We start from the raw sequence: 19,359 nt of genomic DNA, 5'->3' as shown, positions 1-19,359 counted from the left end.
CAGATGTTATTGCTACCAAAAAAAGCTGTCTTAAGGGATATAATCTTTAACGAGGCCGAATACAGAGGTTCGAATGGCTTCTCTGTCATAGCTGTAAGGACTAAATTTAAGTCTCATGGTATACATTTATCCATGTGTATGGGTCTGGATCTACTAGCAGCTTTGATGAATCTAGTCACTCAGTAGTTGCTGACAATATCACAGGTAAATAGGGCCCCCAAGGCTGAAACCTGCACTTTTAAAGTACTCGTGGAAAGACCCAACTCGAGCCCCTTCTGAAGGAAGTCTAGAATCTGTTTCGTGGGTATTCCATCCCTGAGATTAAACTCAGAGGTGGACAGGAATCGCCTCCAAGTGCTAGCATAGATATTTGTAGTAATCTGCTTCCTGCTCTTCAGAAGGGTGTTAATTAAATTTTGGGAGAAACCTCTATCCCTCAACAGTGCCCTCTCAAACTCCATGCTGTCAAATGGAGTCCCGTTACTTGCGGATGGTTGACTGGCCCCTGGTATAGAAGATTCGGAAGGTTCGGCAGTACCCAGGGATCGCATACTGACATGGTCCTCAACCATGCGAACCAGGTCCTCCTGGGCCAGAATGGGGCAATATGACCCTTGCTCGATCTTCCCTGATCTTTCTCACCACCAGAGGCAAGAGGGCTAACGGTGGAAAGGCATATGCCAGGGACAAATCCCATTTTATTAGGAAAGCGTCCACTGCCAGTGGATTTTCCCTGGGGTTCAGAGAGTAGAACTTTTTTACTTTCCTGTTTTCTTTGCTGGCAAAGAGGTCTACCTCTAGCTGACCCATCTGCAGACAATCTGGTTGTAAACATCCGTGTTTAAAGCCCATTCTCCTTGCCTTAGAGCCCCGCAGCTCAGAAAGTCTGCCTTCGTGTTGTCTTTCCCTCTGATATGGAGCGCAGCTAAAGATTGAAAATTTATCTCGGCTATTTGAAACAGACGTTCTGTTATCCGCATCAGGGCCTCAGAGCGTGTTCCACTTTGTTGGTTGATATAGGCTACTGCTACCTGGTTGTCCGAGAGGATCCTCACATGATGACCCTGTAGGTACATAATGAGTTTTTTAACTGCCAACTCAATCGCCAACAGCTCCCTCTGGTTAGATGAGGTCTCAGTTTTGGAGTCCCATTGTCCCTGGACCACTATGTCCCCCATATGGGCCCCCCAACCCAAGGGGCTAGCATCTGTGGTTATTATGCGGGTTATCTGCATCACCTAGGGCACCGCTGAGGATAAGTTGTTCTTGTCAAGCCACCATCTAAGAGATGTAAGGGTCAAGGGGCTCAATGATATTTGACCTTGTAGAGACCCCTCTAAGGCCCTGTCGCTAGCCAGGATGTCCTTCTGAAGGGATCTAGTGTGAAACTGTGCCCACCTAACTGCTGGCATACATGAGGTCAGAGAGCCTAACAGAGACATGGCTTGCCTGAGGGTCATGGAGGGTTTATCAATCGCCCGAAGTACCTGCTGTTGTATGTGTTCTAACTTATCTGATGGCAGAAGACACTGCTGGGTTTCTGAATTTAACAGTAAGCCTAGAACCATTTGGACTCTTAGGGGCTGAAATTGGGATTTCTCGTAATTTATTATTAGAGTTGAGCGACTTTGGTCGGATCGGGTTTCGTGAAACCCGAATGAAACAAAATAAGTTTCAGATGAAACTCGTCCGACTAGAGCAAAAAAAGTCGGAGTTTCGTCCGACTTTTATTTCCCATTGACTTGCATTGGGGTCGGGTTTCGGACGAAACTCCGACTTTGTTTTGCTCTAGTCGGACGAGTTTCATCTGAAACTTATTTTGTTTCATTCGGGTTTCACGAAACCCGATCCGACCAAAGTCGCTCAACTCTATTTATTATCCACCCGAGGTGCTCTAGTCTGGACTTAGTCCTTTCTATCTGAGATAGACAATGGTCCACTGAATTACCCACAATCAAAAAATCGTCTAAATACGGGACAATCAGGATATCAGCCTCCCGTAGATGAGCTATGACTTTGGCCACTATCTTCGTAAATACCCGGGGAGCTGCTGAGAGACCAAAAGGGAGAGCTCTAAACTGAAAATGACGGATTAAACTGTCCACTGAAACCGCCACTCTCAGGAACTTCTGGAAGTCTGCGTGGATAGGCACATGATAGTACGCGTCTTTCAAATCCACGACTACCATGAAACACTCTTTAAACAACATCTTTATTGCTGAACTGATAGACTCCATCTTAAAGGTTCGGTTAACCAAGAATTCATTAAGGGAACGTAAATTAATAATGTTCCTAAATGATTTATCTGGCTTTTGAAACAGGAACAGGGGAGAGTAGAAGCCTCTACCTCTCTCAGATTCTGGAACCTCCACCAGGACCTTTTTTTAGGCATAGACTCAAGACTTCTGCTTCTATAGCAGTTTGTTCAAGTGGCGACGATCGTAAGGGAGTTAGTTTAAAGGTATCTCGAGGAACATAACTACACTCCAGCTTGAGCCCGTTGGATATTACGTTCCGCACCCAGTCACTATTAGTGATCTGTAGCCATGCTGGGAGGAAGGCTGACAGTCTACCCCCCACAGGAATCGCTAGTCATTAGCCAGGTTTCTTTAACTCTCTTGAAGAACACCTAAAACATAAAGCCCGTACCTCTCCTCCTTCTATCCTCCCATCTGGGACAGTCTCTATTAGGTGATGGGTTGCGCCTTCTTCCCTGACTGAATTTCCTTCTATTGAACGAACGTCGGTAGGATGCGGACCACAGATTAGGGAACTTCTTCTTGTTGTCCCCGGCTTTATCAAGCAACTCATCCAGGACTGTTCCGAACAAATATTCTCCTTCGCACGGGATAGTGCAGCGTTTTGATTGGATGTTTCCCGGCCAGCACTTTAGCCACAGGGCTCTACGAGTCGCATTGGAAAGTCCTGCTGCTCTAGCGGCCATTCTAACCGCATTAGCTGTGGCATCCGCTAGGAAGGCTGCGGCCCTCTGGATTACTGGTAGGGCACCTAAAATTGTCTGTCTAGGCGTCCCCTGTTTTAATTGAGATCCCAATTGGTCTAACCAGACCATCATGGACCTGCTGGTCTTAGGGAACCGGCTGCCATCTCCTAGGTTCCTTTAAGGACGGTATCTGCCTTCCTATCCAGGGGGTCTTTAAGGGTCCCCATGTCCTCAAAGGGTAGTGAGGATCTTTTTGATGCCTTGGCGATTGCCGCATCCAATTTAGGGGCTTTGTCCCAAGTGTTAACTGCCGGATCATCAAAGGGGTATCTACGTTTGAGGGCTGGTGGTAGCGAACCTCTCTTTTCTCCTCCATTCCACCGAGGAATCTGACTCGAAAGGGTCCCTAACCCTTGAGCTCCTCGCTTGGGACAGGGATTTTAGGGTTTCCCTAATTTCTGCCCTGACTACGTCGTTTAGGCTTGCAGTGATTTTAGGTGATTCCTCAGCCACCGTCTGCTGGATACAGGGGGGACACAACTTTTTTGGGCATGAGTCCGGTAGCGGGCATGCACAGAGTGCATTCCCTGTGTTTTGCCTTACTCGTGGACTTTTTCCCCTGAGAATAAAAACATAGGGGGAAGCCCCGTCACTGAGTGAACATTCACATAAATCACTTACCAGTGCAGCAAATAAGTACCGGAGTATGAGGGAGATCTTTCTCAGTCGATGCTCCCGTCTGTCTGGAGGAGCTTTTATTACTGGATTGGTCACTCCGTTTGGCACGCTCCTTACTGTCCCGTGAATCTTTTTTCTTTTGCTTGACCTGCCGAAGATCCTCTAGGGCGGCAGTGATGATTGTCGCTGCTGTCGCCGCTGCTGCTGCTGCCGCTCTTCTTGTTCGCTCTCCATCATTGCGTGCAATAATGTGACCAGAAGCATGGAACCCCGCTTGGGCCCTGCTTACATACCCCTTCTCCGGCCAGCAGACATGCCGCACCCCCCCCCCCGATCGGTCTCCCCTCAGCTGGCACAGCTACCGGTGAGTCGGCGCTTACCGAGCGCTTGTTCCGATGGGCGCCGCCATCTTGGATTCTGCTCCGCCCCCCGACGTCACCGCAGCCCCACACACACTTCCCGTGTAACAGGAAGCCACACAGGATGCCCGGGCATACTCCTGCAGCGCTCCTGGGTCCCGGACACCACCCCGTTGCGCCGGCAACACAGACTCCAGCCACCGCACCGCTGGAGCAGGGAGACCCCGGGGGCCATACTCACCGGCGGCTGCTTTTTCCAACGGAGGCGGATATCCTCCGGACACCGCTCCCTGCTGCGAACGCCACGACCGTGCAGCCCGGCAAGGACCACCGTGGCGTCTCCAGGAGCTCCGCACCTGGCCGAGGTAGGAGACGCCCCCGCTACCTGTGTCGGCCTGGGATCCATTCGGACTTCCATCTGTAGGATCCTGTCCCCTCAGGAACAGGAAGCCAACTGATGCGTGGGAGAGGTGCCGCCCTTTTTGTCTGTAGGTTTCATGTTCCTGAAGGGCGGATCCCCTCTCTCGTGGTGCTGTCATGGGAGTCCGAATAAATATGGTGTTATATATAGTATGCCTCTCGAAACCTATCCGTACAGAGCCTGGAGGGAGCACAAGGAACGATATGTATATGGCATCCATATACAATATATCATACCACTTCACATTTTACAATGCCATAGACACATTATAAGCACAATTGTAATGTACTACCTCAATCATCCCATATAGAAATCCATAGGCGACATCTCCATGCCAGTTAGCTTACCTCCCCCAGCTGTGTCTGAGAGCTGCTGTGTGTCTGCGCCTGCATTGAAGTATGTGACACCCAGACTAGATCCCGGCTACCAGTACCTGAGAATTGTGGCTTGGAAGTGCATGAAAAACAGCAAGAAATGAGAAGGCTGCTATGTAAGGACTGTACATACTAATCTACTTAAATCTGTCCCTGAGTGTTTTTTCCCTCCCTCTTCTAATAAACCCAGGTCTCTTTCCTTGCTTTTCTACAGGTGCTCTCTTGCATTCTGTTCATTGTGTTCTGTCTCTCCTCCCCTTGCTTTCTGGTGGTACTGGTCCATTTTCTGCTTCCAATGACTTCTGCTGCTCCCTCTGTATAGACCAACTCATGTTGCCTCTTTCATTCCCTCCCTTTATTTTTCCTTTTAGTTATCCTATCCACCCTCATTCATTTCCTCCTTCATTCTCATATTCTGTCACCCCTCCTCTGTCCGTTAGTGTCTCATTATTGCACTCTCATCCTGCACTCTCATTGTGATAGTTCTCTTTATTGGAGCTCTCCACTCTTTTTGAGTCTCATTCTTTTTCAGTTTTCTGCCGTCATATTTTTATTATTCCACTTTTCCCATCTCCTTTCTATTAACCCTCTTCTACTCCTCACCCACATTAACCCATCTCTTTCTTTCCGGTTTATCTCTTTCATACTCTTTGCTGCTATCTATACTTTACACTTCATTTCAATGTTCTCCATTTTTACATCTTACCCATAACATACAGTATTTATCCTTTTCCATTCTTTTTAGTTTTCTCCCTCGCTCTTTTTTTTTTTTAACCCATATCTGACCCAGATCAGTTCCCTAGTACTTTCATTCAGACTGGGGTGACTAAGGCCCACAGGTGGAATTTACTCCAGGGGTCTTCTTCTGTACATGTTCATATTTAAGCTCTGTGTATGTGAGAATTTTATCAGGCACTACAGTGTGAAAAACAGAACAGTTTTAGACACTACTACATCAAAGAGCATTTTCCCGTAAAGAGGTTGGGGATAAATTTGGAAATGATCCCTTATGTCCGGAACAGGACAATCCCCAATCGCTGGAGGCACGATCCCTTAAGATGCGCATCTGCTCCATTCCGAGAGGCTCTTTAGAACCCTCATATGAAATGCAATCTAGAAGAGGAAATGAGGATATTTTAACAAAAATGTAATAGGTTAGCGTAGAGTAGGGCTTGGCTAAAAGAGTCTACTGTGTCGTGGTGGCGGCTTAAAAAATCTTTTGGCCAAAACAAGAGCTGCTGGCTATTTGTGTTATCTGGAGATGTGAACTATTAATGTGTGATTGGTGAGAAGTGGAGTTTTTCCAAGAGAGAGTGGTGGGACTGTGGACCGTTTGAGAGGTGGAGCCTGGGCGGAGTCTCAATGGGGCCCCGAAATTCCTAGTGGCAGCCCTGCCTGTAATTGATGAGGTCACAGGAGGGAAGGAGTCAAGGCCCCCTGATCATGTGACCCCTGACTCTTCCGCTCCTGTGACCTCATCACAGGTCCTGTGCGCATCAGCCCTTGGTTTATACAGGACTCTGCTGTCTGTGCTGGTTGTCATCGTGCTGGATGAGGGAAGTTTATGTGTGGGGACCGGGTCAGGGGGGGATTTACAGGGTGTAGGGAGCAGAGCCGCGCGTGTGCGAGGTGTACGGAGCGGAGCCGTGTGTGTGTAAGAGGTGTACGGAGCGGAGCCGTGTGTGTGTGTGTAAGAGGTGTACGGAGCAGAGCTGTGAGTGTGTGAGGTGTACGAAGCAGAGCCACGCGTGTGCGAGGTGTACGGAGCGGAGCAGTGTGTGTACAAGGTGTACAGAGCAGAACTGCGAGTGTGTGAGGTGTACGGAGCAGAGCCGCGGGTGTGCGAGGTGTACAGAGTGGAGCCGTGTGTGTACGAGGTGTACGGAGCGGAGCCGTGTGTGTACGGAGCAGAGCCGTGAGTGTGTGAGGTGTACGGAGCGGAGCCGCGCGTGTGCGAGGTGTACGGAGCAGAGCCGTGTGTGTACGAGGTGTACAGAGCAGAACTGCGAGTGTGTGAGGTGTACGGAGCAGAGCCGTGTGTGTACGAGATGTACAGAGCAGAACTGCGAGTGTGTGAGGTGTACGGAGCAGAGCCGCGGGTGTGCGAGGTGTACAGAGTGGAGCCGTGTGTGTGTGCGAGGTGTACAGAGTGGAGCCGTGTGTGTGTACGAGGTGTACGGTGCAGAGCCGTGTGAGTACGGAGCAGAGCCGTGAGTGTGTGAGGTGTATGGAGCGGAGCGGCGCGTGTGCGAGGTGTACAGTGTGGAGCAGAGTGTGTGTATGAGGTGTACGGAGCGGAGCCGTGTGTGTGTACGGAGCGGTGCCACGTGTGTGTACAGCGCAGAGCCGCGAGTGTGTGAGGTGTATGGAGCGGAGCCGTGTGTGCGCGAGGTGCACAGAGCGGAGCCGCGTGTGTACGAGGTGTAAGGAGCAGAGCCGGGAGTGTGTGAGGTGTAGAGTGGAGCTGCGTGTGCGAGGTGTATGTAGCGGAGCCGCATGGGTACGAGGTGTAAGGAGCAGAGCCGCATGGGTACGAGGTGTAAGGAGCAGAGCCGCGTGTGTACGAGGTGTACGGAGCGGAGCCACGCGTGTGCGAGGTGTAGAGAGCGGAGCTGCGCGTGTGAGAGGTGTACGGAGTGGAGCCGCACATGTACGAGGTGTACGTAGCAGAGACGCATGTGTACGAGGTGTACGGAGCAGAATTGCACATGTGTGAGATGTACAGAGCCGCGTGTGTATGGAGCGGAGCCGCATGTGTATGGAGCGGAGCCGCGTGTGTTATGAATGAGTCACCGAGGAGGATAGCAGGCCCAGGCTAAGCCACAGAAAACCAGAGAGGTTGATAACTAAGCGGATTGCAGACCCCTGATCCTGTCCACACAACTAGCAGTAGCCGTGGAGCGTACCTACGATGATCCTAGACGCCTCGGCACAGCCGGAGAGCTAACTAAGCCTTGAGCAAGAAAGGGGAAATCTAAACTGCCCCGGAGCAGACCCCAAAGGAATAGATAGCCCCCAAACATATATTGTCGGTGAGACAAGATGAAAACACAAACGCAGGCAGAAAATAGACTGAGCAAACGACGGGGCCCATACTGACTAGACAGGACAGGAAAGATACTGTCTGCAATCACGCAAAAAACCCTGCAGAAGTCAAACACATCTGATGCACAAAAACACTGAAGTTGCACGACTTCGCCCCCAGTATATCAGCACTCTGGTATATTCTGAAAGCAAAGCAAAAAGAGGCCAATATAACAGGGGACAAAACAAAAGCACAAGCAGTAACATATGGGCGGTGATTCAGCACAGCCCCAGCCGGAGCTGGCTGACTCGCACAAAGCAGAGATAGACAAAACCAGATCAAATGCAAACAGAGTAGCAAATGAACCACTTAGCTGAACATGCAGGGACAGAACAGGAGACATCAGACCTCAGGAGGCACAGGAAGAAAATCACCAGCAGGGATGGAGGGAGTCGGCTGTCCTAAATCCCAATCTGAAACCAGAGATCTCTAATCGTCTTCCTCATTATCAGGTGGCAAGCCTCTGTCAATCAGATCAGCTCCACTACCTCCAGTAACTACCAGAGGGAGCCCAGAAAGAGAACTCGCAACCCCTCTGTCAATCTGACCATCTCCACTACCTTCAGTAATCACCAGAGGGAAGCCAGAGAGAGAATTCACAACACGCGTGTGTGAGAGGTGTACGGAGTGGAACCACGTGTGTACAAGGTGTATGGAGCAAAGCCGCATGTGTACAAGGTTTACAGAGTGGAGCCATTTGTGTGCAAGCTGTACGGAGCAGAGCCGCATGTGTACGAGGTTTACGGAGTGGAGCCATGTGTGTATGAGGTGTACATAGCGGAGCAGTGTGTGTACGAGGCATAAAAAGCAGAACCGTGTGTGTATGATGTGTGCGGAGCCATACGTGTACAAGGTGTATGGTGGGGAGCATTCATATCTCCCAGCGGGACAGTCCCAATTTTGAGAGAGTTTCTGCCCCGGCTTGGAGCTTACTTTTCCCGTGGACACAGGAGTACACGGCGGAGCCCAGAGGAGCACTTTAAAATTCGCATGTGACGTTCCACCGGAAGTGATGTGCTAGAAGCTGACCGGAAATTAGGTAATTTCGGGAGAAGATTGTTACGGAACCATGGAGGCACTTCAGGGAATGCTTCAGATCCATCACCGTGTCATCCTCCAACAGTGCGGACAGGAGGATCGCCTTGAACTCGGGGATGCCAGCCATGTGGGCGGATCATGATATGTCCTGCATCTGGAGGCTCAGGTGGGCACTATAGTGGGAGCCGGGCTGCTATAGTATCTTTATAGAATCTTTTTTTCTCTTTGTTTCTTTAGCTCTCTAATCTTTCTTTCTCTCTCTGTTCTTTCTTTCTCTGTTTCTTTCCTTCTTTATCTGTTCTTTCTTTCTCTCTTTTCTTTCTTTCCCCTCTTTCTTTCTCTCTTCTTTCTTTCCCCTCTTTCCTTCTCTCTGTTCTTTCTTTTCCTCAGTACCAGTCAGTGTGCCCACAGTACCAGTAGAATAAGAGGGGTAGGAAACTAGGTGGCACTTGAGCCTCTCATACTTTTTATTGGTGTATAATCATATGCCCTGAGCACCCCCATAAAGTGGGCCAGCCCCAGGCAACAGGGTACAAACAAATCACTATTACTATCAGTCCAAGTGGACAATTATATACGAAAAGTTAATGATGTCCCTGTGCCAAGCAGTACGGAGGATCACAATAGACTGAGGAGACCAGAACAGCGGGGTTTGGGGAGAAGAATTATATGGGGCCCATTATACTGTATGCAGTAATATATGGTGCCCATTATGCTGTATGAAGTAATATATGGTGCCCATTATGCTGTATGAAGTAATATATGGGGCCATTATACTGTATGAAGTAATATATGGGGCCCATTATGCTGTATGAAATATTTAGGGCCCATTATACTGTATGAAGTAATATATGGTGCCCATTATACTGTATGAAGTAATATATGGTGCCGATTATACTGTATGAAGTAATATATGGGGCCCATTATGCTGTATGAAATATTTAGGGCCCATTATACTATATGAAGTAATATATGGTGCCCACTATACTGTATGAAGTAATATATGGTGTCCATTATACAGTACGAAGTAATATATGGGGCCCATTATACTGTATGAAGTAATATATGGTGCCCATTATGCTGTATGAAGTAATATATGGGGCCATTATACTGTATGAAGTAATATATGGTGCCCATTATACTGTATGAAGTAATATATGGTGCCCATTATACTGTATGAAGTAATATATGGGGCCCATTATGCTGTATGAAATATTTAGGGCCCATTATACTATATGAGTAATATATGGTGCCCACTATACTGTATGAAGTAATATATGGTGTCCATTATACAGTACGAAGTAATATATGGGGCCCATTATACTGTATGAAGTAATATATGGGGCCCATTATGCTGTATGAAATATTTAGGGCCCATTATACTGTATGAAGTATAATGGGCCCTATATATGGTGCCCATTATACTATATGAAGTAATATATGGTGCCCATTATACTGTATGCAGTAATATAAGGGGCACATAATACTGTATGGCGCATTATGTGGGGATAGGGGATGACTTTCTGTTTGTTGTGGATCTGACCGATGGGACCCCCATGATCCTGGGAAACGTAGCTTTGAAGAGCACCATGTAAATGGAGCTGTGGTCAGTCATACCCACTGTGGTGTCATTCACATGTGGCTCTTCAAATAACTCCTTAAAGAGAGAGTGATGAGGAGACAACAAAGTATAGCAAAAATTCACTGATCGGGGTGAGGAGTGTTATAGTTTGTGGGCTGGTATGATTTGTGTGGCAGGGCTGCTTTTTTGTCCCAGTCCGGCCCCTGTGCCAGGCCTACCATTGCCATTAATGACCCTTGTTCTGGATACTTCTGTGTTGTTCTTTTATGTGCGAGTGATGGTACCGACATCCTTGTGGTTGGACACCTTTTTTTCTATTTATTTAAATCAAAATGTCCACTATTGTATGCAGTTTTACAGGATAGATATGAAAATTTACTTTGTGTGCTGTTCGCCTCAGGCAGCAGAGAGGCTAGGTTCACCCCTGGCAACAATACCCATCAGTGATCAATCAAAAAAGCTATAAAGACTAGTGCTGGGTGGGGAAACAACCAAAGGAGACAAAGGTTCCTTAAGTGCTCTATCATACCCAGAGCACTCAATACCTTGCATATGAATTATAATGCTAATTTATTGGGAATGCAGCAACAGATACAAGATTTAAAGGTATCGATGATCTTCATTTCAAAAACCTGCATGCAAATATAAGCGGTTTGGGGGGAGTTTGATGTTACTGGAAGATTCCCTTTAAAGGAAACCTGTTTGATGATTGATGATCCAAGAAACATGGGAAACTTGAAATGTGGTACAGAGCATGGATCGTGGCTCAGGCACCAACAATCAGCTGACAGGATCCCTTTAATGTGTCCAGATTTTAGCCAAAATCCAAATATGTCATGTTCTAGTCTAAACTAATGCACATTTTTATCTACAGGGATTAACCTGCCGAGTATATCCATTCCTCTCTTACCAGGACAGGACTGTTAATATGACATTTAGCAGATAACACCTAGCACATAAGTACAGTATATAAGCACAAGTATGTACATTGCCGTATGCTGAGTACGTTACAAGGGAGGTCAAACAGGACCACTAGTATTTATAGCCCTGGCTGTACATATGCTTAGCATTAGTAGCTCGGTCATATTTTAGGAAGTTTTACCGAAGGAAGAAACATGATAAAAGTGGAAACAGATGGAGATGTCACAACTACTCTCGCTAAAGCAAAAGGAAAAAAAATCCATAAACAAAGCCAATCAAGATGAAAAACGGAGGTCCGCAATCTTCACAATGCTCAGTAATCAGAACCTGAACACGTATCTCATGGGTTAAAGGTTTGGGATCACAGATGAGAACAACTGACCAAAATAGTGACTCCTTATAGATATTTCTCCTCATACTTTCCAATAAAACAGTCTCTAGGTAGAAGACCGACTTATGAAACCTGAGCATTAGGGTATGTGCACACGTTAAGGGTATGTCCACACGCTGCGGATTATGCTGCGGATTGATCCGTGCGGATTATGCAAAATCCGCAGGTAAATCCGCATGTCAAAAGACCTGCGGTTTATCTGCGGTTTTGCCCTGCGGGTTATCATCTCTACAATGGAGGAGATGGCAAACCACAGCGGAATCAGCAGAAAGAATTGACATGTCAATTCTTTCTGCGGTATTGAAACCGCAGCAAATCTGCACGGAAAATTCCGCAGCGTCTGCACAGCGTTTTTTTTTCCCATAGGGTATAAAGGTACTGTACCCTCAGCGGCCAAATCCGCTGCGGATCCGCGGCAGAATCCGCAGCGTGGGCACACATCCTAAGTATTTGGTGCAGAAAGGTCTGCATCTCTTGGCAGGAAAAACGCAGCAGAAAATTGCCACATTTGTGCTGTGCTTTAGCTGTGTTTTTTACTCTTGTTTTTGGTACAGATTTTTCCCCACTCATTAGTAGGGTAGAAACCTGCAGCAAAAACGCTGAAAGATTTAAATCTGCAAGTCACAAATAAGCAACGTATGCCCGAGACGTCAGGCTTCTCATTCACTTTGCTGGCATCAGGAAACCTTTCATGATTTGTGACAAATCTGCACTGGAAAAAAATGCAACATGTGCACTGAGCTTATAAGAGGTAGTCTGGGGAGAATAATTCTTAAAAAGATGCTTATATTGGTTTACATTTTTTTTTTTTTTAAAATGAAGATGTACTCCCCCCTTACGCCATCCACACCACTGCCAGGGCCCCCAATGAACTCTACTTCCTGCTGCAGCGATAACATTAGGCCACAAGGAAATGTGACCACTGCAGCCGATCACTGACCGCAGCAGTTATGTCTGTGTGATGGGAGATCTTTACTGCAGCAGAAAGGAGAGATCGATCGGGGAGTGTGCATCGTTTGAATCAGAGCAGCGGAACACTGGGTGGCTTATCTTATTTAGTTTTAGTATTTTTTTTATGAATCAGAGCATGGTAAAAAAAACAAAATAATAATAATTACTCCCCAGACAACCCATTTACTTTATTGTACACAGGATATTGAATTATTATTGCAATAATACACAAAGTGAACAATCTACAAAAATGAAAAAAGCAAACAATAAGAAGATTACTTACGGAATGAGATCCAGGGATGAGAATATGGACTGGAGAACTTTGTCTGTCACTGTACGTAAACTTTGTATTGAAGACTCCAGTTTACTGACAACCTCAGGGTGTGATAAAGCTTGTTCAGTGGTCACATCATAAGGGAGTTTGCTGCAAAGAAGTAGCCCACCTTCAGATATTCTGGTGAATACTTTTCCTACCACATACCCGCCCCTTCTCTACGTACCCCAATATCACTGGCCTTTCAAGTTTTACATTCAAATGTCTGAGCCTGCAGCTACTGTGCCTACAAAGTGACGCCGGGTCTGAGCTTAGGCTTTAGTGTAACGTGTTGGTCCTTAAAGAAGACGCCCATATGACCGCAAGTGTAATGTAGCGGCCCCCTCGCTACCATTGATTTTAGCATTATCACTCATTGCACTAAAATTACAAAAAGTCACTAGATTTTACCACAAAAGCAAAAAAAATTATATACAATGAAACGGTTACCTGGGAGAAGGAATCATAGATTGGGCTTGTCTGCTAATTGAAATGGCACTAAATGGACTTACATAATGTTTATGGTCAAATATATACGGTACACAGAATACAGGCTAGTAAGATCTGACATTACGCTGGATATTATATAGTGTGTTTTCCCATGCAACGCACCTAAAAAATACAACTTTACTGCAAGATACTAACAATGTAGGACACTGGTAGGACCAGCCGGTATGAGGTCACAGACAAAAGCAGCAAGAACTGGAAGAGAAGTCGACGTTTCTCATCTCATCTGTGACTGATCCCACAATCTGACAAATATCAACACGTTTCTTTAAGGAGTAAAGTTATACTACATTGCATTCAGTAATCCAGGCCTAAGTACGCCCTGAAGTCTAACCTTGCCTCCCCTGTGGCTGTTTCCAGCTGGTTCACCCAGGCCTTATACACCTCCACCGGGCTGGTATTGATGATGAGGGATTTATCTTCAATGATTTCTTTCACCACAGGTGCCAGGAGCTGTCGCAGTGTATTCTGCCCTCGTGCTCCTCGATTAAAGCTGACTACCATCTTTATCACTGTTGGATTCCCTGTGACTATATCTTGTATCTGGTCAACTTTGGACCTTAAAAAAACAAAACCAAAGAAATAATTAATCCTATATATGGCTAACGGGTATGAAAATACACATAACACATTGTCACATATATACTATGTGTAGTCACACATGTATATATACACAATATATAAAATATACATACACACTTATTTTCACGCTATACCCGCAGATTTAAATGTATTTTATTTGGCCTTTATATACCAAGATCATTGGTGAAATGATGCATGGTTTTCTACATATTTTAGAACTATAAATCTGACAATTGTGACGTACATTTGTATTCAGCACCCCTGAGGCAATACTTTGTTGGACCACCTTTTGCTGCAAGTCTTTTGTGGTATGTCACTACCCGCTCTGCACATCTAAAGGTGACACATAGCGCTTTGCAGTTAGCCCCAATTTGAAATGATCTCTAAAAGGTCTAAAGTTAAAGATGACATATTTCTTTTGTATTTTTGGGAAAAAAATATATACATTTTTATTTTATACATTTTAAAAACTTAAAAAAGGAAAATAGGTTGATGCAAAAGTTTGGGCACCCTTGAAGATGTGTGTTCAGATAACTTTGACCATGGTGTCAGACCTTAATTAACCTTTTAAGGTTATGCCTTGTTCACTATCATCGTTGGGAAAAGCCAGGTGATGAAAATTTCCCAGCTTTATAATAATCCAGCCTCCTCTAACCTTGTGCCAAATGGGTTCTTCTAAGCAGCTGCATAGAACTAAAGCTAATGCTATAAGAAGACAGCAAAGTGTTTTCAAGTTGCACTTTCCTCAGTTTGAATTGAAATTAAGAAATGGCAGTCAACTAGAACAGTGGAGGTCAAGATAAGGTCTGAAAAACCAAGTAAAATTTCTAGATTGCTAGAAAGTCAAATCAGAGCCCCCACTTGACTGCAAAAGACCTTCAGAAAAATTTAGCACACTGTGGACTTGTGGTACATTGTTCTACTGATCAAAGACACCTGGACAAATATGGCCTTCATGGAAGAGTCATCAGAAGAAAACCTTTCATGCGTCTGAACCATGAAATTCAACATCAGTAGTATGCAAAAGAACATCTAAACAAGCCTGACGTATTTTGGAAACAAGTCCTGTGGACTGATGAGGTTAATATAGAACTCTTTGTCCACAATGAACAAATATATCTCTGGAGAAAAAAGGGCACATAATTTCAGGAAAAGAACATCTCGTCAAGCATTAAGGATAGGCATGGATCAATCATGCTTTGTGGTAGTGTTGCAGCCAATGGCACAAGGAACATTTCACGGGTTGAGGGAGGAATGGATTCAATGAAATGTCAACAACTTCTTTATGCAAACATAACACCATCTGTAAAAAAAGCTGCAGTTCAAAAGAGGATGGCTTCTACACATGGATAATGATCCTAAACACACGTCAAAATCCACAATAGACTACCTCATAAAGCAAAAGCTAAAGGTTTTACAATGGCCCTCACAGTCCCCTGATCTGAACATCATTGATAATCTGAGGCTAGACATCAAAATAGCAGAGGATGGAAAACACCCCAGGAATCTCACAGAACTGGAAGAACCAAAGATGAATGGATGAAAATACCTCAAACAAGAATTGAAAGACTCTTGTCTGGCTACTAAAAGACTTTACAAGCTGTGATACTTTATAAGTCCTCCCTTTTAAATGGACCCTGTCAGCACAGAATATCTGTTCAAACCAAGTCCAGGCACTTGGTGCCCCCTTACTGTAGCCAAACAGTTCAGTACCCCATCCCAGTTCCCGCCTACCCGTTTTCCCTCTATTGCCGCCCCCTTTATTGTGATTGACTGCTCGAACTTCATAAAGCCAAAAAATGGTGGAGATAGATGAAAAACAAATGGGTGAAAAGTTCACTGCACGGTTTGACTGTGCCAAGGTTGCACTGAGTGCCTGTACTTGGTTTGAACAGTTATTTTGTGCTGAGGGAGTCCCTTTAAATGAGTCTTAAAGTACAACTAAGGATATAAACCAAACCAGAACCTCCTCCAAAAAAGGTTCTTGCCTTTTTCAGTGCAGAGCTGGGTATTGACTGGCAGGATGAGGGGACTTGCATTTAGCTCTAGGAGTGAAATATTTATCCTTGTGGAGACTGTCAGCTGGCATGGGGGATCTTATAGGCCATGTCATACATCCTAGGGCAGAAATGTATTCAAATTAGCTTTCCTGCAGAAGGAAGGGTTCTTTTAGAGTAGACAATTTTCATACTTTACTTCCCTTGGGAGTATTGTCTCACCTAGAAGACTCCCCAAGCAAGCTGGCAATCTGAACAAGGTGAACCATTGCCCCGATAGTCCAGCTGTCAAGGCATGCAGGGAAATCAAGTTTTGCAACGGCTGAAGAGTCACATGTTGGAGATCACAATTATAAGAAATGCAAAATACATCAATACATACTTTATTTCCTCTTGCAGTGCAGTTTCAAAGAGTTTTAACAGAAGGTATTCTTCCCGTTGGTTAGAAGCATAATTATACAGTGTGAAGATCACAGTGTCCATAAACTTGGTGGACTTATTCTGAGGCATCTGGAAGATCAGCTTGGCCAGGTAAGTTGGGTTAGTCTATAAGATAAAGTACTAAACTCACACAGAGAAGCTTCACAGTAGACAATCATAGTAACATTAAAGGGACACATATAAAACATGTCTATAAATTATTCCACATTACTGACGTCTCATAACCTTTGAAATATTGTGCATTGAGGTGCTGCGCTCCTGCATACAATAAATAATGAGAATCATTTGTGTGAGCTGCCAAGCTGTAAAGAAGGGTATTGACTGTACTGTCGCGTTTCTGCCCCTGAAGACAACAATTGCGTCATGTGAATAATGCCATGCATCTTTTAGACATATTGTGTCAAGTGAAGTGTAAACTATGCCCTGCCTTTTTTTTAATGTGTATTGTGATATGGTAATATGCACAATGAAAAGGTCAAGTCTGCCCAGCAACAGACAGCAGGATCAGAAGTTGTAATAGTTGGTAGTAGCCCACAGCAGTAGGGACTAGTTCCAGGGAAACCAGACTACTTCCTGATAGTTGGTCAGATAGAGTATGGAGAGTAACAAATGTGCAGTGCGGCCAAGGGGTAATCCACAGCTAGAAGAGATTTGAGCAAGGACCAGCGAGATTCTAAAGAGAGTTACTGACGAGACAGAGACCACCTGGAAGGTGATATCGCATAAGACGCTGATGTACGAGATACCAGAGTGCTTCCTAGTGCCAAAGATAATGGACTTAAAGAGGATTGAGAGCATGGGACCAGTGGGGTCTGGAATGGTAGATCCAGGGCATCCATAGTGACAGAACGTGGAACTGCTGAGGGACCAGAGAGAAACTCGCTGATCAGTACTGTGGCCTATAAGCTCGGATGTGGGGACGTAGAGGTGAAACAGATAAGCTGCACAGCCTTCCAGTAGCATGCAGAGGAAGGATACAGTGGGAATGAAAAGGCTTCTTGCTGTGAAGAAACATACTTAAGACTGTGAAACCGTTATCCATTGCATATATAACACTTATCAAGTTCAGTAAAGTCCATATATTTAAATGGAAGTCTCATTAATTAGTCTGCGGAATTCGTGGTCCTGGCCGACCAACACCATTGGGTAAAGGCGGCCTGGACAAGCCATGCCCTTTCCTTTCCTCTCTTGGTTGACAATAGACTAAGACTGCTCATCCTTATTGCTAGCTTCAGGAACGGACTTAAAAGAGGCTGTCCAATGAACAAATTTTAATTAATTTAACAGATCTTAGAATAAAAATAAGTTACATAATTGGATGTGTGAAAATAAAATGTTCCTGTGCAGAGATAATCTTATAGATGTGCCCCTGTGTAATGGGTGTGTGTGAACGTGCAGGAACATGGTCTGATAAATCACAGCTCCTGGTCGAGGAAGAAAGCAAGAGTATACAGACAGGACAGCATATGATAGTAGTTGCTGCTTTCTGTGATGTAAACAAGTTTTTAAACAGGCAGGAAAATGTTTTTCCTTACAGAAAGCAGCAGCTGTGATCCCCAGCTGAAATGTCTGTATACTCTTTTGCTTCCTCCCCTGCCCAGGAGCTGTGGTATGATCAGACCATGTTCCTGCACGGTCAGACACAGCCATTACACAATACACAGCAGGAGCACATTCATAAGATTATCGCAGCACAAGAACATATTTTTTAACACATTCAATTGTGGAACTTATTTTTGCAGTGGCCGATAAAGGCAAAAAAGGCTTTGGGAGAGAGAGGAGTTGTGACTTATTGCAGCCATGCCCTCTCCTTTCTGGGCCCAATCTTGGTTCATTGAGGAATTGCAGGCTACCTGGTGGAATAGTTAGTGTGATCAACAGTTGCAAAACTAGAGTTCTACGGACCCCAATGCAAAATTTGGACCTGAGCCCGATTGGCATGTTGGTCACATGTATGGACTCCTGTAAAAACATCCCCTGTCCTGGCCCCTATCCTGTAATAATGGCACCCTATCCTGTAATAACATCCCCCATCCTGTAATAATGCACCATATCCTGTATTAACATCCTGTACTGTGATGATGGCTCCCATACTGTATTAATGGCGCCCTATCCTCTAACAACATCCCCATCCTTTAATAATGGCTCCTATACTGTAATAACGCACCCTTATCCTGTAATTGCCATCATACTGTAACATCCCCCATCCTGTAAAAATGGCCCCCAAACTGTAATAATGCACACTATCCTGAAATAATGGCCGCCAAACTGTAATAACATCCCCATCCTGTAATAATGGCCCCCAAACTGTAATAATGCACACTATCCTGAAATAATGGCCGCCAAACTGTAATAACATCACCCTTTCTGTAATAATGCACCCTATTCTGTAATACATCCCTCATACTGTAATAATGGCCCCCATTCTGACCCCATTTTATAATAAATGCCCATCGTTCTGGCCCCCTCCCAGTAATAATGTCCACAGGCCCGGTCACACCCTCTGCTAACGCCATCATTATACCCCTGAAGATCAATATCAAGCTGGATTTCCTTGGATCGGTCTGGGGGTCCACCTTCTCATTTACACAACACATGCATGACCATCTCTAATTGCTGTGTAAGCTTTGTTGCTCTTGCACACCCACAACAAATGAGCATTGAGAGGTCTCATAGAAACAGACTGAACGGCAGACCCAAATAGGGTCCTTCTGCTCCTCACGGTAACCCTGGGCTCTTGGGGGCTAAAATCGCCAGTATGGGCTGTAATAAAAC

The 19,359-nt window shown here is 45.4% G+C and overlaps 1 protein-coding gene across 3 annotated transcripts in view; it reads right to left on the bottom strand.

The window, feature by feature from the left end:
• The window catches only part of IQGAP2 (IQ motif containing GTPase activating protein 2), a 401,653-nt gene that overhangs the window by 46,446 nt on the left and 335,848 nt on the right, over positions 1 to 19,359 (bottom strand). For all 3 annotated transcript variants that reach the window (XM_073584112.1, XM_073584115.1, XM_073584113.1), the window contains 3 exons: positions 16,526 to 16,689; positions 13,899 to 14,123; positions 13,028 to 13,168 (listed from right to left, as the gene is read on the bottom strand). In XM_073584112.1, coding sequence (XP_073440213.1) covers positions 13,028 to 13,168; positions 13,899 to 14,123; positions 16,526 to 16,689 — 530 coding nt within the window. The remainder of the gene's footprint in view (positions 1 to 13,027; positions 13,169 to 13,898; positions 14,124 to 16,525; positions 16,690 to 19,359) is intronic.

This window comes from Dendrobates tinctorius, unplaced genomic scaffold (assembly GCF_039654945.1).
Source record: "Dendrobates tinctorius isolate UK_male_01 unplaced genomic scaffold, ASM3965494v1 ptg000083l, whole genome shotgun sequence".
In the NCBI taxonomy this organism is placed as follows: domain Eukaryota; kingdom Metazoa; phylum Chordata; class Amphibia; order Anura; family Dendrobatidae; genus Dendrobates; species Dendrobates tinctorius.
Note: the sequence above shows the minus strand (reverse complement) of the source record. Positions and strands in the feature narration are given on the sequence as shown.